The 22,091-nt window shown below is 39.5% G+C and overlaps 1 protein-coding gene across 2 annotated transcripts; it reads left to right on the top strand.

Moving 5' to 3' along the window:
- The first annotated feature begins 1,169 nt into the window (after positions 1–1,169).
- On the top strand, positions 1,170–21,033 carry CNOT7 (CCR4-NOT transcription complex subunit 7). Of its 2 annotated transcripts, XM_009984727.2 has the most exons (6): positions 1,170–1,376; positions 2,267–2,460; positions 5,577–5,738; positions 11,745–11,889; positions 16,329–16,439; positions 19,306–21,033. In XM_009984727.2, exons 1-6 carry the CDS (start codon positions 1,260–1,262, stop codon positions 19,432–19,434), a joined length of 858 nt encoding a protein of 285 aa, XP_009983029.1. In that variant the 5' UTR covers positions 1,170–1,259; the 3' UTR covers positions 19,435–21,033. The 2 variants fall into 2 exon arrangements, with proteins under 2 accessions (XP_009983029.1, XP_086467767.1); XM_086611641.1 differs by lacking the exon at positions 16,329–16,439.
- Positions 21,034–22,091: the final 1,058 nt, after the last annotated feature.

Raw genomic sequence — 22,091 nt, 5'->3', positions numbered from 1 at the left:
CGCGTGACGCAGTCGTGGGAAGGCGGTGGGAGGCGCGGCGCGCCCCGGGGCGGGAGGAGAGAGGGCGGGGCGAGGAGGGGCGGCGCGGCCGGCGATTGGCGCTGCCGCCGCCGGTCAGAGGTGAGGGGGGAAAGGCCGCGGCGCGGCGCGGGGCGATGATGTAATGGCTTTGTGCGGCGGGGCGGCAGGGGCAGCGTTTTCCGTGTCTCGCGCGGCGACTGGCGGCTCTGGGGCGTCGGGGGCCGCCGCGGGGCCTCACCAGACCCGCCGCGGCCCGGCCCGGCCCGGCCCGCCCGAGAGCGTGAGTGAGCGAGGGGTGGGGGCGCGGCGGCCGCGGGAGCGGGGCGGAGGGAGGAAGGGAGCCGAGCGCGGGCCGGTGCCCCCTCCCCTTGGTGTAGCCGTGCCCCGCTCGGGCCCCAGGCAGCCCGCGGAGGCCCCGCGGCCTTACGTGACGTCCCGCTGGGCGCGGGTGATGTTTTTGTGGGCCGCGCGAGCGGAGCCTCTCCCTGCGCCGGGCTGGGGCGGGGGAGTGAGCCGGGGCGGCCCCTTCCCAGCGGCACCCCATGGAAGGGCGCTGCCTGCCGCGCAGAGCCGGCTCCGCGGGGCGCTTCTGAGGCCGCGTACGCGCACGAAGGCGGCCGGGACCGTCGGCGGGGCGCGGGGCCGAGTCGGGCGGGCGGGCGGCGTTCGGTCCCCTCGCACCGCTCTCCGCTTCACCGCGGCCCGTACGAGCTGGAAGGGCCGCTCCTGCCGAGGGAGGCCGCCCGCCTGTGCGGCCGTTTGTCGTCCCCGAGTTTGGCGTAACGCTAATAAGTCACTCTGCCGCTTCGTTTCATGTTGCACGCAGCCGTGGGATCCACAGGAATGTGCTCTCCTAACCCGTGGGGGAATAACGCTTGTGGGCTCAGGTATCTCTTTTATCTGTTGAATTAGCGAGCTTTGCCGATTTGCCTGGCTTTGTGCGAGAAAGTTACTAACAGAATCATGCGGTTTTAGTTTTGGATCGTTATCTAAACGCACATAGCTGAAATTCACGTGGCTTTGGTGGCGATGTTGTGCTTCTATGAAATTCTGAGGAATAAAGCTTGATCCTGGTGTGTTAAGCGTTTTTTCAGAGAAGTAACGAATAAAAACTTACACTTGATGCTTTCCTTTCTTTGTCCCTTAGGTTAAAAAAAAAAAATCATTGAAGTCCTCTTTATGAAACTGATCCTCAGTCAAGTGTAACTTTTGATGTATGGTCTGTAAAGCCCCCCACTATGCCAGCAGCTACCGTAGACCATAGCCAAAGAATCTGTGAAGTTTGGGCTTGTAACTTGGATGAGGAGATGAAGAAAATTCGTCAAGTTATACGGAAGTATAACTATGTAGCTATGGTAAGTGGGAACTTGATGTTTATCTAGCAAATTACTGAAAAAAAAACAACCCGTCATGACCTCATTTGATGATAGTAAATTAAAGCTATAAACTTGTTCATCCATTTTCATTGAAAGAATAATGCATCCTAATGTTGAATTAATGCTGTGGGAGCATCAGGATTCTAATATATTACAGTTTTATAAGCTAAATTTACACACAGAACTCTTCAGCTATTGTCTTGGTTTTGGCTGGGGTAGAGTTAATTTTCTTCCTAGTAGCTGCTACAGTGCTGTGTTCTGGTTCTAGGATGAGAATAACGTGGATAACACTGATACTTTAGTTGTTGCTGAGCAGTGCTCACACTAAGTCAAGGACATTTCAGCTTCTCACACTGCCCTGCCAGCGAGTAGGCTGGGAGTGCACAAGAGGCTGGGAGGGGACACAGCTGGGACAGCTGACCCAAACTGGCAAAAGGGATATTCCGTACCATGAGACGTCATGTTGAACAATAACACTGGGGGGAGGAGTTGGCCGGGGGCATAGCGGCTGCTGCTCGGGGACTGGCTGGGCATTGGTCAGTGGGTGGTGAGCAATTGCATCGTGCATCACTTGTTTTGTGCACTTTTGTCGTCATCAGTATTATTGTTTTCCCTTCCTTTTCTGTCCTATTAAGCTGTCTTTATCTCAACCTACGAGTTTTACTTTTTTTCCCCGATTCTCTTCCTCATCCCACTGGGAGGTGGCGGGGTGCGGAGTGGACGAGCTGCTGTATGTTGCTTAGTGGCCGACTGGGGTTCAACCATGGCAGCTATGAAACTGTTAGATGCTTGAAATATGTTTTATGAAAAGTGAGCAATGTAAATTTTTATGAGTGTCTTTTGTTGAAGTTTTAATTCTGTTCTTACAGGATACAGAATTTCCAGGAGTAGTTGCAAGGCCTATTGGAGAATTCAGAAGCAACGCAGACTATCAGTACCAATTGTTACGCTGCAATGTAGACTTGCTAAAAATAATTCAACTAGGACTGACATTTATGAATGAGCAAGGAGAATACCCTCCAGGAACTTCAACTTGGCAATTTAATTTTAAATTTAATTTGACGTAAGTGTTAAGTGTCTGTACTAGTGAATGTATGTTTCTAACTGAGTATTACTTGAAAATATATTATAGATTGTGGAAGCTGTAGCAACTCTTTATTTATATGATTGGAATACCATAGATGCTTCACGAGGAAAGCTTTTGTCAGCCAAACACGTGCTTTATTCCCTCACTTCTGCGCAGTCTGTCTTACTGTTGGTAATTTGGTCAAATGTACTGAGCAAAAGTTTTAGAAGCATGCATTTATACTTAGTGCAAGGGTTAGCTCTGCATTTTCATACGTGGCATTTCAAACTGCTTCTACCTAAACATAGTTTAACTCTTACTAGTTGTTATAGAAGTCTTATGTTGTTTTATTGCATATTTTAAAATGAAAAATACAAACACGAAGGAAAAAAATGTAACGTTACCAAAGTGACTAAAAAAGAACTGTGACAAATGTTATCAGCAAGTTCTAAAGCAAGTTTGCTCTGTCCTCTTTAAAATAAAGTTATTCTTGTTAAAACACTCACAACAAGATCTATATAATATTCTAGCTAAAATACTCTCAGCTTTTTAATACTGCAGCGGCTTTTCTTGTGTTTTCAAAACAACTCATTCTATTAAGTTACTGCATTTTAATTTTCTTTTATAACGGGTTGAAAGGGGTTATTGATTCTACAGCATAACTCCTCTGGAGATTTATATTCTGGATTCTTGTGTAAAGTGTCAGCTAGAAAGCACACTGTTTTTTTTATTGTCTATTGGAATCGTATTGTAAGCTTTATTTCAAAGTATGATTTTTATCAGTGATAAACCTTTAAGTATGAACCAAACTTTTCCAGTGAGATGAGACACTTACGTTGAGTTCTAATCTTTAGCAGGTAGTTGACAAGGTTGTTATTATCTTGAATTTTTTCCTAAAGTAAGCATAATTGGTTTGATAGATTCTCATATGGGCCGACTTGAGTATCAGTGTAAACGCTTCTCAAACTGAAATTGTGTTGAAGCTTGGCTTTTTTTTAGCAGTTGCGTTACAAGCTGGTAACTGGACAGCTTGATAGACATGAGTTAAAACTGCAGTAAACAGAGGAGGGTTAGAGAACAGACCTTTTTTTCTGCAGATAGAAAGACTTGTTTTCAAAATAATCAGGGTTCTTACAGAGAAAAAACTGCTGCTATCTCTCTTATCTTTCTGCTTTTCTAAACAAGCAGTGCTGTGGCTTATCACGAATCAGTTTGGTTTGAGGAATTACGCGTTCTTTCAAGTGTTGCTTGAAGCACGTCTTGAAAGAAAAGGAAGTGCAGATTTAATATTTTGGTATATTTAGACTTCCCTGGCCGTGTAAGTGCTGGATGGAAGTTACTCATTGTCTTAGTAGAAGAATATCCTAATAGTGCTAAGTATGGGAGAAAGAGGAGGAGGAATGAGTTAGTAAGTTCCCAACTATGTTCTGGGAAGAAGAGCCTGCATTATGTTTCATTCATTTTCTGAGCTTCGAAGGTCTACTTAATGTCAATCAACTGAAAACAAAAGTAGTTTTCCATCTATTTGTGCCAGACCTTGCATAGATAAGACAGCTTAGTTAGGCAAGATCTAGGTAGTCACTCAACTAACTTGTTAATAGTTCACTAGGGGGATTTTATACAAAAAGATCAGCTAGGTAAATGCTACTTGAAACATGAATGTGTTTTTAACAGAGGTGGAGGAATGACTTATTTTTGTCTGTTTCTAAACTTCCTTTTGGGAAGTGGCACTGTGCCAAGTGTTCTGCTCCTGGAGCAAAACAGCTGTTGGCTTTTCCTAGAAGGTAATTTTTTTGTGTGTAGTTCCAGCCAGGTCTTGTGACACTGTGCTTTTAAAGAGCATAAATATTTCTCTAAACTAACTATCCACCTGATCAGTGCAGAGCAACAAACTGGAATTAAAATTTTTTTTTGTAAAATAGGCATGTTTGTTTTGGATGAGTTCTTTAATGTGTTATGGAAATGGACAGGTGTTGGGAAGCTGATGCCTTAAAGCTAGAGAGCTAATGAGCAGCTGTGTGGGCGGGAGGAAAAAAGATAGAACACATCTTGCGAGTGTATCTCTATGTTCTGATGAATGATGACTTGCTATTAGGGATAAGGAATATAAGTCTACGATTGAATGTAATAGTTGAGTTTGATATATTGGTTGTCTTGCCTGTTTTATTTTTTTTGTGATTTGATTGTATTTTTATTAAAATTGAAAGCTATACACTGAAGAGACTTTGTAGAATAGTATGTTGTGGACAGTAATACGAATATCATCTTCTAAGCAGAGCCATGTTTGCCCTTTTTTTTTTTCAGTTAACCATTCTATGTCTTTATTATAATGATATAGATTAAACTTTAGGGGAAAAAAACCCGTCCATTTAATCACAAAATCTTTAAGACTTTACAAAAATGTTAGTGGTAAGGGAATAAGTACAGGGATAAGAGGGGAGCAAACAATGCACAGAGGAATTTTTTTCCATCCTGTTAAATTTTAGGTCCAAAATATGGGTATTAATGTTGAAGTTGGTCGTTTAGAAAGTTAACTTTAGGCTACCTGAATTTTAAGGATTGACTAGATGGAGCAAGTACTCAGTTTCCAGTTCGAGCGAGAAGGAAGTTTTGATGAGCATGTGTCTAAACATTTACATTTGCTGAAATCACAAGAAACCTGTGGGAAATATTATCCACAGAACTGATGCAGCACTAGGCTCTGGAATGTGCTCTTCCTAGTTCTATAATGTAATATGTTAGTGCTTCAACTCTTATGTTTAATTTGTGACAGTTTGAGTAATGGATTTTTGGTAAAATACTTGTGTTCATACATTCACTTTCCTATGTAGATTTGCAAAAGAGGAGTTCTAGGTAGCCGAAAGAGGAGCAGGAACTAGTTTTTTATGAAGGAGATGAGAATGGAGGTGCCAGGAATGGTGCAATGCTAGTGAAGGTTAACAAAAGCTCTGAAAAATGCTTGGTTTTGTAATTAATACAGAGCAAAGTCAAATTGCTCCTGCTCTATGCTAGTGAAGTGTGTGGAATGAATAGCAAAAAAGTGATATTACTAGGCTTATAATCACTGAGGTTTGTAGATTTTGAAAGTTTCCTTTTCCTCTCTCTGTTTTTAGAGAAGATATGTATGCCCAGGACTCTATCGAACTGTTGACGACATCTGGTATCCAGTTTAAAAAGCATGAGGAAGAAGGAATTGAGACACAGTACTTTGCAGAACTGCTTATGACATCAGGAGTTGTACTATGTGAAGGAGTCAAGTGGCTTTCTTTTCATAGGTAAATTCTCCATGTTAAGTATTGGAGTTTTCAATATTGATTATTGAATTCCAGAGCTTGGATTTCACATCTCGTATGTTGAATGGTGTCGTGTATATAGCACATATCTTGGTTGGTAAGACTTGGAAAACTGTTTCTGCTGTCATACCTGTAGCACCATTCTGTGTGATAAGAATAGAGGGTACAGGGTAGTACTGGTGGGTTTTTTTTGGTGTTTTACACTGTCATCAGAAAATGTAAACCGGAAAACCATGAAACTGCTGAGCCAGCAGGTGGCGCTGTATCTTTTAATGTCCCACGTGCAAGTGATAACAGGAACAGTGGTAAAAGCAAACTATTTTTAAGCGATTCTTGAGCGAATGTTGTTTGTGTCATGGCAGAGACCACGGAATTATCAGTGAAGAGTTTTATAAAGCGCTTTTAAATTTGTTTTCAATCTCCTGGTAATCTGGGCAGCTGAAAATTACTCTGCTTGGAAGGAGAGCCCTGATAAGCTTTAGCTCTAGCTGCATTCCATCACAGGAACTCATCTTCCAAGTAGAAATAGAAATACAAATGCTAAATCTCTGATGAATCTGTCAGGATGCAAAAGATCTTCTAGTGTTAGCAAGATTTAACACTTTAAAACTTATGCAATAGTCATTGTATAGTCAACTGCATGCCAGAGATAATTTGCACTTTTTGCAAGCAACAGTGGCTTTAAAGGCTTATTGCTATGTAATGTCCTCAAGTTGACATCTTAAATGCTGGCTGCTAGGAACAAATGTTTTGGCTGAGACTATCAGTTTCCTTACAGCTTTATTTTTGTTTATCACGGGTGCTACATTGGTGGGTGGTAATATGGAGATGATGAAATTGGAAAAAACCAAACCAAAACACCAGATTCTTCATCCTTAAGTATTAAATATTGAAGGGCAGGTTGGAGGCGAGAAAGGCATGTGGAGTTAGAGAAGTACTTACATTATTAACCAACTGATAAATAAGTATTGCTTCAGCAAGGAATATAAAACAGTAGTAGAAAGGTGCATATTACAGCCTGTTGCAGAATTCATCATTTTGACTTGCTTTGTAGAGAGCAAGTGTTATACTGACTTTTCGAAAGGGGAGACATTTAAAAAAAAAAAAAAAAGAGGATCCTCTTCAAGTACACCTGTCACTTAATCTGCCTACATCTTCCACTTGCAGCTGTCTTGACTCACAATATGACTCCAAAATAATCTTAGTCTTGCTACTTGGGTAGTACTTTGGGGAAAAATACTGGAACAAGAATGGCATGAACTGTGTCAAAATAACTACAAAGGCTGAATTAATAGATCAAGTTTATTTCAGCTTCTTAAACCCGTTATTATGGGCTCTTATGTGCATATTTGTGATTTGCACTTGACTATGGTAAAGTAACGTGGATGGTTCAGAAGACGGGAAGGGAGGGTGAGGTGTGTTATGCGTGTAAGTGGTACATCAACAGACACTGCCATGTAGAAGCAGCTACCACTACAAAACAGTGGTTTTCCAATGTCACCTAATAACTTTAAGGACCTAGTGTAAGCTATTGTAGCAGAATACTTGAGCCATTTCTACACTAGGGATTCTTTTTAAAGCATAATTATATTGATTGTGAGTGATTCTTGACTAATGTGCTGCTCAAAGTACAGTGCAAACTGTGCAATAATACCATCTTTTACTAGTGCAGCTTACGAAGGGTTTTTGGAATGGCTTTATTAAAGTCCAGTTTCATCTGTGCTAAAATGGGTTTCTGTTGTGGCCTTCACTGAAAATATCTTCAGAAATCCTCTTAAGACAGCTATTCCAGCAAATGTTTGACACATACTGATAATCCACAACTCTGCTTGAAGACGGAGAGTGTTTGAAGGCTTTTGGGCTTGACAGAGCATGTTGATATTGTCTTGAGCACAAAACCCTGGAGTAGCGGGTGAAGTTCTGAGGAAGCTGAGATGGCACAAAGCTATAAATGAACACAAAACGTGCCACAAAGAACAGTAAACAGCTGTTTCTAAATATGTCTTAGGTTGATTGTGATTATTTTCTATCAGTGGAAACTTAAAGCAGTGAGACAGCTCAGTTGAAAATTTGTTTCATGTAAACTGTCTATGCAGTAAGTTCTTTGACTGCTGAAAAAGCTGTGCTGGTAGTTGCTGACTCGGCTGTTGCTTCTGTTTCCTTAAAATGCTTTCACTACTACTAACCCTCAACATTTATGGGTGTCTTAGGAAGTGGGAAGAGGGGAATTACTCCTTTCTCAGAGTGTGAGGTTATGTTTTGGTTTTTTTTTGTTTTGTTTCCCAGTCCTTGATTTCCTTGAACTCTTATGTAGTTTTTCTAAGCTCTTAGCCTCTCAAATTGTTTTCTTTGTATGCTTTTTATGTCTGCATTTGATGTAGCTGCCTTGGCATCCTGACCTATTGGCAAATCTGCGTGAATCTGCAGTTCTGTCAGGCATGAGCGAAGAAACACTTGCGCTGTCACCGTTTCTTGTGTACTGCAACTTCATAAGTGACTCCATCAAATCTTTTGTGTGTGTTAAAATGTATTTGAGGTGATGAGAGAGTAGGGGAAAGCACTGAATTTCTGATTCTTGTCACAGTCCAGTGAGCTGTGGGTGCTTTGCAGTTATAAACCAGAACACCACAAACACTCTTTTCTGTGGATCTTTAGCTGACTGATCAGCCGAACCTTTGAATGTCCACCTGTGTGCAACCTCCTCAGTCTACCTTTGGAGGTTCTGTGCAAACATGTCTCTTAACCCAGATGTTTTGGGGAAGCTGGAAGGTTCCAATCTGTTATATTTCAATTATCATTTGTGTCTATCTGATTTTAGTAAAATTTAATCTGTTGTCTTATTTCTGTTAGCCAGTTATAAAATGAAGTAAAGCTTTCTCAGCCCTGTCAGGTTTTGATTTATTTTAGAAACGGTTTGCGCTTGAGTAGAGTTCATTGTTAATTGCCTATCTAAATTCTTTCTGGGTAGTAAGGGAAAGAAATACAAGCACATTTGATCTTTTCCATGGTCTTGTTGCCTGCAGCTGTCCATGTTCAGGGGAAAAAAAAAAAAGTGGTTTTAACAGTGCTTATGTTGCTGTATAGCTCCAGGGATTGTGGATAGCTGTACTTGGTAACTTTAGGTGATTGTATTAGAAATGGTGAAAGCTTTTTAAGGAAAGGAAGCCTGTGTGCTTTAGGGTGTAAACCAACCACTAATTGCCTGTTAGAGGATTAGAAGAAAACTTCTTTAATGAGCAGGTAATTATGTAATTGCTCACTGTGGACTTTCTTACCCTTCTGTTAGTGTTCAGCAGTGGCCACTCAGTTTTTGAACTGTGTTTATCTTAGTCTTGGATTGGAGTTACAATTCCTGTGTCTATGTAAGCTTGGATGTTACCCCCAAAAAGTATACTAAAATGATGATGTAAATATCTTGATACTGCATTGTGATTGGTAAAATGTGCCTGTGATGATTGTTACAAGCACAGTGGGACTAAGTGTAAACAGCTGGGACTTTAAGGAATGTGAGAGAACATTTGGTTGAGCTGACTAAAACTAGCCCGTATCTAGGATCCAAAAATGTATCTGACTGAATACTGTCGTGCAATGGAAGGGTAATCGTGCCTGTTAAATCCACTGTTCAGATATCCTGTCCCCTTTTTCTGCATGAAGATCCTAGAAGGAATGAATCGGTTACAGTCTCTGGGGAAAAAAAATATGTATATATATAATTCTTCATCGAAATTGCAGATTTATCATAGCCTGTTCCTTCTCTCCTTTTTTTTTTTTGCAGTACTGCCTCAATAGAAAGTGGAAGTGTTTGAGAGCGTCTGTTTCTAGAAATTTAGTCATGTACATAATTTTTTTTTGGAAGAGGAGGGGAGTTAAAAATGTAGGGTGTTTTTTTTTTTTTCTTTTGGAGGAAGAGAGGCACAAATACAGTTTTCTTCACTTTAAAAGTTTTTATATGGCGATGACAGATGTCAGGAATTTAGTGAGTTAATAAACTCTCTAATCTTCAGAGGGTTAAGTCTCCTTAATCCCAAACAGTCTTTTTTGTATCTTTCTCAACAGCCTTTTTTGCTTATGCGGCTTTTTTTGTTTCTTTTTCTGTAGAGGACTTTATACTGATACAGACTTCCTCAGCTTTTTATTTATTTATTTATTTATTTTTCCTCTCCCTCATAGGTGATCTAATAAAATTAAGCTTCCAAACTACTGTTTTGCCAAGTATACTACAGATTTTTACTTTGTAATACTCAGCTGAAATCCTTTATCTTTGGCTCCTTTTGCTCCCTGGCCGGTGGCTGCTGCTGTGGAGATTGGAGTGCCGCCAGCGCAGCTTCAAAGTGCCAGATGCAGTGCAGGATTCATTCAGCACGAAATTCCTGTTTAGAGCACTGGAAACCCCCATGGGAGAGCTGCAATAGTCTGTACCTTTTGTATATCTTGTATTAATGGACTTTTAGCAAAAACAATCCATTCATTTCCAGTACGTTCAAGATTTTCTACCCTCTGTCTAGAAATTCGTAAGATAGAGAACCCCATCGTATACAAAAGGTACAAAAAGCAATCCTCTTTACATTGAGGATGCAAGCTAAAGCGTTGAGCCTGCATTGGAAGTCACTGGTCTTTGTGGGTGCTGAATATCTGCAGGATCTAGTACAGTGCAGTAACAGTGCTCTTAACTGATCCTGAATTGTTCATCTCACAATTAAAGATCTCAGTGAGTATTTACCAAGTTGCAAAATTCTTGGGTTTGAGTATGATCTTTGTATAACCAAGAACGAACACAAAGTCTTGAAGTGGGAATTCGGAGTCTGAAGGAGCCACTTGTTCACTTGAGTTGTCTCTCAGCTATACGTTGGGGTTCCTTTAGCAGCAAATCTGATGCAGCCTTCAGTAGAGGTAGTCCTGCTGCGTGTTTTCATCTTCTCTGTTAGTACAGGCATTTTTAAAATTGCACATCAGTAAAATCTAGGAGCTGATTTAGTTCAGTGCAAACCTCATAACATCTAGTTCAGTGTATGCGTGCATGGGCAGTCCTGCAAGTACAAGGGATCAGAATGGATCAGATGAATAATCTGTTTTGTAATCTCTGCCATCCTAAGGAAAAGGATAACTAGTTATCACTGCTTTTTGTTGTGGTGTTCAGTCCTGCTTAATACTTGACATCTGTCTTTCCTATGCTTTAAACTCTCTGTTTCCTCTCATAACCCTTTGTAAAAATACATGATTTTCCCTTTTACTGCCACACCTCATTCCTATGTCCTCTTCAGGCAAGCTACTGAGAAGGAAGTCTTCCCAAACTCGTCTGCACTACGCATACACTATGTATAATACCTCAGTTTCTTCCACCAAACCTGTACTGCTTGGCTATCTTGCTGCCTCGTGATGACTTAAATGTACATACACAAAAATTTTTTCAACTTACTCTGTCGTTGCCTCTAAAAGGAGTAACAGTCTACAAAATATTAAATTTTTCAGTTGTCTAACTACGTGCTGATATAATTGGGAAAGTGGGAAGACAATCTGCTCTTCTTCATTGCTAAGGGTGAAAATTGCCTCTAGGCGTAAACATGTGTTAGCTTTGGAAACTCATTAATCCTTTGGATTTCAAGAGCTGTAGAAGTGTCTCTATCTCATTCAGTTTGTAGTGAGAAACGCCGGTCTATCTGAAAGGAACCAGCTAGGAGTCTTTCTGTTTTAAGTTCTTGTTATCAAATGAAGCCCTAGCAGCACTACCTTGTTTCAGAATTTGGAGAAGCTCCTCTAGGCAGATCTTTTTTGCTTCTTCGCTTGGCCTCGTTAAGACTAAATTAAAATGTTTTCCCTAAAAGTTGGAATGGGGCCATTTATGCTGAGGCTTAGTCTTCTGTAAGAGTCAGTCTTAATTGCATTGTAATTAAGCAAAACGTCCTGTTGATGTGTAATAAAGTCGATGTTGGAGATGAGAAGGATGCTTCTAAGTTGTTTGCTTATATGGCTTTTGTTATTAATTTGCAGTGGCTATGACTTTGGCTATCTAATCAAAATCCTGACAAACTCTAATTTACCTGAAGAGGAGCTAGACTTCTTTGAGATACTGCGATTGTTTTTCCCTGTCATCTATGATGTAAAATATCTCATGAAGAGTTGCAAAAATCTGAAGGTAAGTAATCTGTTAATGACTGAGAACAAATTTTGGTTTTGGAAAGTACTTTCTGCTAAAAAATACTTATTTTCTGAATTTTTATTTTCTGATTTTGCTTTGATAATACTCATTAAACAGACTTGTCTCAAACTTTATATGTTTAATATTAAAGGCTATTGATAGAGGCAGGCAGGAGCACGCATTTATTTTTAGAACTGCTTACCAGTTAAAAATAGCATGTTAATACTGTATTTATCGTGCCCAGTCTTTATTGACAGATGATAAACCCATGTTTGGAATCGAGCCTTTTCTTCTTGAGCCATAAGAATTGATGGGTTTCATGTACTCTTGCTTTCTCATTATGCAGTCCACTAAAGGACTGCAGTCATCTTGGTGAAGGTAATTGCAACGATGATGCTGTGGAAGTGTCTTGGGAAGAGGAATGGAGCGAAGAATGTTTCAGAAGGCCCCATAAAGAACGATAAACAACAGCATATGGTCAGGGAGAACATGTGACTTCTAGAAAAAAATCCAGTACTAGAAACTAATATCTCCTGTCAAGCCAGCAGGGTTACTAATTGGCTTACTCTATCAGTTGTAAAATTTGGATACTTTATTGGACTGGAGAATGAATGGCAATTGGAATGAAGTACATGAAGGGGAAGACAGCAAGAGAAAGAAAGATGCTACAGGGTTTATTAACAGCTTTACTTGCCAAGGAATGATATGAGTCTGGACTGCTGCTGGAACGAGGTGCATCGCTCATTTGAGGCAATTAATGACTTGCTGCTTTTATGGAAAGTAACTCGATTCTCTAGGCCTTCTTAATGAGAACCTGCAGGAAAAAGAGAACACTGTCCGTAGTACAATCAAATCCTAGCTACGGAATGGCTTGCCACTGTGTCGCGCTTGAATAGTGATCTGCATGGGTTTATAGTCCTCCATTTCTTACTGAGATAAACTAATAGAATGTGTCACTTTTAAGTAGTACCCTGTTTGTGTGAGAAGTAAGGTGTGTAAATCCTTTTGTTAATCAAATTAATCTTGAAAATGGAGACCTCCCTTCCAGTTAGTATGAAAAGTGTACCTACCTGTGTTCATCTAGAGTTGTTATTGGTATAATCAGCTGGGCAAGTAGATGGGTATTAAAGAACATCTCAGAAACAGTTTTTCTTCACAGAAGGCAGAACTGAAAATGAAATGTTCATAAACTTCAGGAGTCTTAAAGGAGGGGCTGTAGGTCAGCTTTATTGCAGTAAATCTTGTTCCTGTCACCTAACCTGCAGGCTGGTAATGACAGGAGAGGAAGGGATGTGCACTACTCTGCCCCATCAAATTTACCAGCGATGAAGTGATGGTGGACTTGTATTGTACTGAGAGCAGCTATCTGAAACAAGTTGCTGAACATTCAGTGTTGTGACTCTACAAACGCATGTGCTGTCTTCTAATGTCTGTCACTTTCAACCTCTATTAAATTGCAGTGAATTGAACTGCTGTGTAGTTGTCCTTTATTGACTTGTCTAAGTTATTTTTCATATGAAAGTCGCTGACTTGCTGTAGGTCCCCCATTCCCTGCCCCCATAGACCCAAAAAAGAATTTTTGGCATTGAGAATAGAAATACGCTTGAGGATTGGGAAACTGTTAGAGGCTCTTTTTGTGGAATTAAGTAGTCTGTGAATTTACAGTATGTTACTCTAACTCAGATGGACATGAATGTACTTTACTGGCATGCAGATTGGGAATTAATCTGATATATTAATGTAGTATAGGTTAAACTCTTGCTTGTTTTCTAAAAATCTTTCTATGTGGACAATTGCAAACTTTTTGATAGTAATGACGACTCTAATGTAGTGTAGGTTTATAGACCTTGCTGGAAACTTGCCTGTAATATATAGGAGGTTGTACAAAACAATGAACTGTGGTACCGGTGCCATGAAACTTGAGAATTTGAACTGGATTTGCTGTTGACTATGGTTGTGGGCTTTCTGTGGCTTCTTTATTGAAAGACCAATGCTCTGAAAATTTGGAGAGAATTCATCCTTCCCCTTCAAGAGTAAAATGTTCTTATCTGGAGTGCAAAAGTCTTGCCTGAAAGAGAATCTCAGTAGCCTATTAATTTTCAGAGACAGCAAAGTTTTGTTCTGTAATTATTGCAGTTAGGCCAAAAAGTTCCACACAAGTAGTGTGTGATGTATAGATATATACCATTAAAAGCACTGTTTTCAAAGCATTCTTCTGTAGGCTGCTGTTACTGTAAATTTTGAATTACTAAGTCTACATTCCAGAACTTGCAGCTGCTGTGTAAATATTACTGATTTTTATTCTTGAGTGTTTTTTCATCAGAGTTGCTTGAAGCTAGAGTAGATAGTCTTACAGCTAGCAGAACCTGATGATGAGGCACTGCTAATTCACAGCTTGAGGAAGTAGAGAGTTTAGGAGCAGAAAATGGTGCCTTGAAAGGGTGTGGGCCTAACTGCTGTTGCTAACTCGTACAGCTCATTATTGGACTTAGTAAGCAGAGAACGTGCTTGTATTTGAAATGTACTTTTTTTCCCCTGCCCACCAGCCCTCAGCATGTTTTTGAGAGTGTAAGTTAACTAACCAAGCATGTTTGCAGTGTTCAAATGTTGTATCTAAGCACATAAGGAAAAGAAGGTAGCTTCAGTGCTTAACTGTATAGACTTAGTCTTTTCTTAAACTTCCGTAAACTATATTCCTGCTACTCAAGCTAGAATAAAACTAGCCATACCAGTACTAGGTTTTCATGTTGGTTTGTAGGTGTTACTTGGGAATGTTATTACTGAAGCTTCCATCTTTTTAAACAAGCAAAAACCTGAACCCAAACCTGTTGCTGTAAGATTCACAGAAATTTTCGTAATCTTTGATCTGATTTTTCAGGTCAGACTTAATTTTTATTGTTCTGAGTTTTAACAGTGGCTGTTATGTTTTTGCCTCTTATTGCTTCCCTTCCTGTACTTGAAACACGTTAAGAGTGCAAGGAAAGGTAAACTCGGATACTAGGCAGTCTTCCTTTAAAAGGATTGCCTCTGTGCAACGTTTTGCCTTGAAAAGCTTATGGCAGGACTAAGGATTTTGTCTTTGTTTTTTTGATCTTTCTAGACCTTAAAGAATGTGCCATATGCTTTAGTCTATTTCCAGTAGCTTTATAGCTTTATGATTAAAAAAAAATTGATATACAAAATTATGTGCTCACAATGTAGCTTACAGCATTAGGAGATTGCAGTTAGAGTGTAACATGTCTGTCCTTCAACTGGTCTGTCTTGCCTGCGTAAAACCAAACCAACTTCTAATGGGTTTGCTTCCACTTGTAGTGATTATTACCATTTTGGGGGGCACTAAAAAGACGTTTGTTTAGTCACTCTGCGGTTAAGGGGATAGTTTTTCACTTATAAGCTTCCTAATAAGCTTATTAGGAAGAAAATGTGCTTCAAAACTGGATAAGTTTTACCTTTAAGAGCAGATAGATTTGCACCTTTGGAGTGATGTCTACAGCTTCACAGTCTGTCCTTTTAAACTTTGTGTCGACATTCAAAGCAGACAATTACTGTTTTAAATAGTTCCCTTTTTGTATGTGAGATGTTTATATGTTGGTTTTTATTAAGAAGTAGGTTTCATTACACATGTGACTATGAAATACACAGCTCTAACAGAGAAGCTGGCTATACCATTGGATTTTAGTATCTTAGAAAACTAGTTGCAAGAGAATGGATTTTTTTTGCATGGTGTTTTCCCTATCCTCTTACAGCAGCTAATGAAACAAACTAAAGAGGAGTAGAATGTCTTGTAGAGATGGAGTGGGCACTGTCTTCCTTTTTTTGAGTTTACCACCTGGTTTCTAAATGCCTGCTGTGTAACATTTTCCTGGACTCCTTGTAGTGTTCTAGATACTTAAAGATACTTTTTTTTGTGAAGGAAGTGGAAAAACCCTCAACTTAATTGTTGAAAGGTGAGCGGAAAGAAAAAGATCTGTTTCAAACACATGGAGGCATATGGGCACCTCATTTGTAAGCACTTGAATTCTTGTGTTTGTAGAACGTTTTTACCTTTTAAACTTTCATTCAAATAGAAGGAGTACAGGAACAACTGGTTTTGTTCTTCAGCATTGCCAGTCCTTTCAACATCTTGAAGGAATTATTTTGTTAAGTAACAACATCTGGTTACTGGAGAAGCTGAAGCATGGAAGAGGAGTAGTTTTGTTGGTCACAGATACTGCTTTATTTAATCAATACTGACACAGAATTCTAATGGGCTATTGATACTGAAAGTTTGATTCTCCAGATGTGTATTTATCTAGTATAATGACTTTCAGTTACTGTGCAAACGTTAAAATACACGTGAGTTTGTACAACTTGAGTAACAGATTTTCCCAAATACAGCTGTTCAGTTTTCTGATTTTTATTTTTTTCAGCAGTTAACAATTTTCTTTTTTTTTCAGGGTGGATTACAAGAAGTGGCTGAGCAGTTAGAGCTGGAAAGGATAGGACCACAGCATCAGGCAGGATCTGATTCTTTACTCACAGGAATGGCCTTTTTCAAAATGCGAGAAGTAGGTGGACGTATTGGTTTTATCTCCATGATAGTAATGTGCTGTGATAGTCAGATGGAGTTGCTGATTCTAAGCTTGCCATATTTTAAGAAGGTCTCTGAATGTCTTCAGGGGTGACTCCTTTCTTGACAAATATAAGACGACTTGTATTTCCCCCGTGTAAATGTGAACCAGCCTTACTGATTCCCTGCTTAGCTGCTATGAGTGAGTATTGCTTCCTGTTTCCAGCCTGTGCCTGGCTTTTGGATTTTTTTGTGGATTTTTGTTTTGGGGGTATTTTTCCTTCCCTGTTTTGCAGGGTGCCTTTTTTTTTTTTTTTGAGATGGCTGCTGCAGCAACTTACGAGCTGTTGGAGCCAGACTTCTTTTGGAATGACTGTGCTCAAGCCAATTTTTTTTGAGCTTCTGCTCAGTGCAATACCCAGCTGGCGTGCACTCCTGCTTGTGACAGGGCTGGGAGGCGGGAGGCGAGGGCAAGTGTCTGGATTAGCCACTTCTAGCTAAACTTGCAGGCTACAGGTATGTTAAATAATGACTTCCAGGCTGCTGTGGACAATGTCCATGCATTTGTTCCTTACCATGGAGTAAAGCACAGATTAGCTCAGGTTCTAAAAGATTATACATCAGTCAATTAAGTCGAGGTTTGGAGCAAGGGAAATCAAGCTTACAAGCTTTGCGTGTCCTTGCTGCTTATCTGCGTACAATAGGAAGATACAGGATATTTTACATTAGCAGAACAAATGTCGAAGGGGCGTCTTCAGGAAAGCACTTGCACTGGTCAAATGCCAGTGCATCTGAATACGACCTTCTGCCAGTAATTCAGTGTTATTTACGACATCAAAATGAATGGTAATCGCGAAATTCATCTTTTAATAAGGTTTAGTATTGTATGCTGAAGGTGTCTACCCTCTGCAATGCAGCCTTTTGTATAAAGGAGAAAATGACCGTGAGTTTCTCACAAATACTGGTGAGACAGCAGGAGAAAAACTAAATGCTGTGATTGAAGTTGGTTTGCTCATCATAACACTCTGTTCTGCCTCTGCTGGAACTGTTGCAGTTGTCAGGCAGGTCATGGGCTACAGATGCAATAGAGAGGATTGTGTTACTGGTACAATCCAAGCCCAGTGCTTCTAACTGTTGTCTGCCCAGCATTGTTAATTTTTCACTCTTGAATTTGAAACAAAATCCAAAGCAAATAAAGGGAAAGAGGAGTTATGTGATAATCGTGCTTAAGATACTGCCTTTCAAGTTAGTTTTCTGGAGGAAAAGGTTAAACTCATGATCGTTTCTCTAATGAGATGCAGCTTGTGTTACATTGCAAATTAGCTTCTTGAATTTGTTTACCAAAAGCTGCTATTGGGAGAAGTAGTCATCTTTTGAGTTTTTTTAGTGCAAAGCATTTGTTTAGTTAAGCCAACAAAGATGGATTGATTATGATTGTTTTTTCAGGATTTTCAGATTCTTTGCAAATACAGCATTTCTAAATAAGGACACAGTAGTCAGCAGAAAGAAGTACATTTAATATGCATTTATAAAGGCTTTTAAGTAGAGTTCATTGTTTAACAGTGTATTTCTGAGTGAAAAAGCTCCATTTTACAATGCTTTAGAGGTACAAAATTAATAAATGTTTTACTACTGTGTTACTAATTCCGGAGAAGAAGTTGCAACTTGCTGGGATTTTGAGTCCCAGATGAAAAAGTTACTGACCTTTTTCTTCCCATACTTAAATACTGATACTACAACAGTAGAGCTGTTGTTTTAGGATTTTCCTACCTCTTTGCTTGTTTGAGAACTGCTGGGGGCTTTAAAACTTTTAATTGAGGTCTCTAGTTCCTGCAGTACAGAACTTTCCATTCAGACCATGCTGCTAAAGTGAAGCATAAAGGGGGAAGTTTTCAGCCGGTGTGGTATACGCAGCCCTCCGTCTCGGTTGTGTATTGTGTCCACCCTGCTCCAGCGTGCATCTGCCTGCCTTGGATTTCTGATGTTGATGATAGGATCAACATCAACCCTGGACAACTGCTGGGATGTCCAGGCTTGCTGTAAAGATTTTGCAGTGAAGAATTTTTGTGTACGTGTCATTTTTTGTTTGTTTGTTTGTTTTTGGGTGGTGGTGGTGAGGTAACTTGTGTTTTTGCTAGAAAACCTGTCTGAAAGGTAAACCAGTAGAATAACAGAGAGTTTCATATGTCTTCCACTGAAAGGTTCTGTTTGTAATTAAGACTTGTAAGGTGTAAATGCAGTCTTAGTATGAAACTGACATTAATTTTGCTATTCCTTTTTAAATGGAGTCCTCCTGTGTGAGGGGCTAGCTGGATATGCATCTTTCTGCATTTCTTTAAACCCTGTAATGGGTTTTGTGCTCAGACATTCTCCCCACTCCCAAACCTTTATGGTATAAATTGGGACATACCCCTGTTTCATGATTAAATATGATGAAAACCGCCATACTGAGGAGTAGGTAGAGCATGGGCACCGACGATGGGTGCTAACCGTGTGCCTGTTGTGAGAAACTCCACAGAAATCAGTTGGAGAAATTTGTTGCGCTTGGTTGCACTTGCAGAAAAGCAAGTGACAACTGATAATGCAAAATTGCCAAAACATTGCATTTGGCCATTTCATCAGGAAAGGTGCACAGGAAGACTGATGGTATTCCTTGACAGATTTACTTTGAAAAAATCATGTCATATAGCACATTCTGATAATGAGGTGAGATTGTGTTATTATGTTAATTATATCATCTTTTGCACTTTGGGTTTTGGTATCTTCTGCTAAAAAGAAAGTAACATTTTAAAGCCTTTCTATAGTTCTATTTAAACTGAACTTTTTCTTTCACAATAATTTGCGTCTCTCTCTTAACTCTTTAGATGTTCTTCGAAGATCACATTGACGATGCCAAATACTGTGGCCACTTATACGGCCTTGGTTCGGGGTCATCTTATGTACAAAATGGCACAGGAAATGCATATGAAGAAGAAGCCAACAAACAGTCATGACATGAAATGAAAGGCCATTTTTTTGACCTCCACATGCTTGTATATAGGTTTTATCTCTGGTTGAATGCCTTGGACAATAAGGCTTTTTTTCCCCCCTTTCTCAGCACACTTTGTTTTCTGCCTTTCTATGTACTAAACCTGACTGTTCCTATCACAGATTTTGATCTTAATATTGATATGTAAAATTTTCTGGGTTACATTTTGGCCTCATAATTAGCCCATTTGTAAAGAAGCATGTTATAGGATCAGTGTTGCAGAGAGAAGGGGAAAGTTAAATCATCGTGAATAGTCTGGTAAACTTACCTATATTGATCTTCTAGTTTGTTGTCTCTTTCCTCTCCTTTCTCCAAATTAACTGGCACTGATTGTAACTAACTTTCCCATTAATGTTTGTTCCTTCCAGTATACAGGCGTTTTAGCTATTCAAGATTGTGGACCATCAAATTTGCACTTTAGAGAGTGACTCTGACTCAGATCCTCTGTTTTATTTGAAGTTTTGTTTTGTTTTTCCTTTTGCCCTCAGCTAGAAAACAATCATCTGCCAAGTTCAGCAGCTTCACGCTGCATTTCCTTGGTGTATCAACCCACAGAACAGGACTTATTTGCTGCATAACCTCTGTTTATTGAAGCAAAACAAACTACTGAAATCATAGTAACTGCTGTTATTTTAATAGTGTTCAGTCATCTTCAAACACATCCTGCACATGTCAACTGCTGGTTGGCCTGCTGCTTTAAAACCGCTCTGTGATGGGGGAAAGAAGCTTGAAAAACCAGCTTTACACCCTTCAGGAAAAGAACAGCTATGACTTTAACATTTCTGCTGTTAAGCTGAGACTTGAAGGATATTGGAATAGTAGGAATTTTGTAATGATACACCTCCCTTGATTAACTTCCTAGCTTTTATTCAAGTGATGTACACCTCAAATATTTTTTATGAAGTCATATTTATTATGTACTTGATTTGATGATTTTTGAAAGTCAGCTTAGTTGAAGATAAAACCCAAAGATCTGAAAAAATACTATTTAATTGAATTATTGAATTAGAAGGACAATAAAATCGTGCTTTTTTTGTAGTTGCTACAAAGACAGATGCTACAGATATTTGTTGTAAAACAACAAAATATAAATAACTTATAGCTAATAAAGTTACCTGAGGAGTGTAATGCTAGTTTATTTTTGAGTATATCTTAGCAATATATTTTAGATATATTGTTTTAAAGGACCCTAAAGTACGTTCTTAACTCTGCATAGCATGTGTACAGAGCAGTTGTGCAGGAAGGATTTTTGGTATTGAATAGCTAAATACTAGCCTGAAATGATGGGATGTGCAACATTGTGTGCCTGTGTGTGCGTGCGCGCGCGTATGTGTGTGCGTGTTCGACACGGAAATCAATAGTAAAAAATCTCCAGATGTTTGCCAAATTATTCTGTTTTACCTTGTACTTAAAAACGAAAAATCAAATACCTTTTTTTCATTGAGTTATGATGATGTAACTGGGTGGTCCTTTTTAAACAACAAATAATTTGCATAACAGAGGGTATTTGTTTTTAAAGCTTTTGTAAATAAAGGCCTAAGAAATGTTTTCTTACATAACAACAGACTGGTGGTTTTGTTCCAAAATTTTTCCTGGAATGTATTTAGTCAGTTCAGTATTCTGTGTTGTTTAGACATGATAGTTCTCTTCCATGTGCTTATAAAATCATCTAACTCACTGCTCCCTGACTGATTGCACTTCCAGAGCAGAAGTCTGTTCATGTGTTTTCAGTCACTTCATTCCTACTGGCCTGACTTGCAAGAGTGGCTACTACAATTTACTACTGATGCATCCAGATCCCATTAGTAGTTTGTTTTAATACCATTACGCGTTAGATGATGGTGACTTGTTTTAACTTTGGTTTCTTTGGCTTTAATAAGATAAGGACTATCTAACAGGAAAACAGGATGAATTCTTACTGTGGCATCAATCTGTGTCTTTTCACACTTGAACTGTAGGCTTACATGGAAAATTTGCATACACATGGAATGAAGAATCTCTGAAGTTTGATGTATTTGCTTTAAAGTTTAGTAGCTTTGCCTAAAGCATACTGATACAGCCTAGCCGTGGTTAACTTTGGAAGGAAGTGACTCTTCGAAGAACCTCAGATTTTTGCTTTGAAGTAACTTTAGAGTTGTGGATCAAAGGAAGTTTTTAGAGGCTTCTGAATGCGTGCCTACGGTAAAAGTTTTAGTTCAGGTTGGGATGTGCTTTTGAAGTGACTGCTGAGCATCCCATATGCCGTGCCGTGCTTTGGTTCGCTTCCTCTCATGAACGTGTCAGAGCTTGGGCTCCTTTTGGAAGAAGCTACGATAGGTGTGTGTCTCATGTCCCAGCTGCTGACAAGCATGGAGTCTGCAGGACCAGGCTCACTCTGCTTAAGCCCTACCCTAAAATTCTCCTGGGGAATTTGACTTTAAGCAATTCTACTCTTCAGTTTTCTTTCTGTAAGAAAAGCTTTTCTCAAAAGCCACTGATCAGCATGAAACTAAGATGCTTTATTCCGTGTGAGAACTCTTGATCTGATCAATGTGATCTGTCTGTTGAGAGTTGATTACAGCTGGGGAGACGTCTGTGCATCATTCAGTTTCTGTGGCAAAATTACATTTAGTTTCCATTAAG

This window comes from Tauraco erythrolophus, chromosome 5 (genome assembly GCF_009769465.1).
Source record: "Tauraco erythrolophus isolate bTauEry1 chromosome 5, bTauEry1.pri, whole genome shotgun sequence".
NCBI classification, from domain to species: domain Eukaryota; kingdom Metazoa; phylum Chordata; class Aves; order Musophagiformes; family Musophagidae; genus Tauraco; species Tauraco erythrolophus.
Note: the sequence above shows the minus strand (reverse complement) of the source record. Positions and strands in the feature narration are given on the sequence as shown.

What these genes read in the sequence shown, in the direction of transcription:
- CNOT7 (XM_009984727.2), top strand. Translation starts at nt 1,260, where the DNA reads ATGCCAGCAGCTACCGTAGACCATAGCCAAAGAATCTGTGAAGTTTGG. An exon ending in AGTATAACTATGTAGCTATG is followed by an intron (nt 1,377 to 2,266) that starts GTAAGTGGGAAC and finishes CTGTTCTTACAG; the next exon opens with GATACAGAATTTCCAGGAGT. An exon ending in AATTTTAAATTTAATTTGAC is followed by an intron (nt 2,461 to 5,576) that starts GTAAGTGTTAAG and finishes CTCTGTTTTTAG; the next exon opens with AGAAGATATGTATGCCCAGG.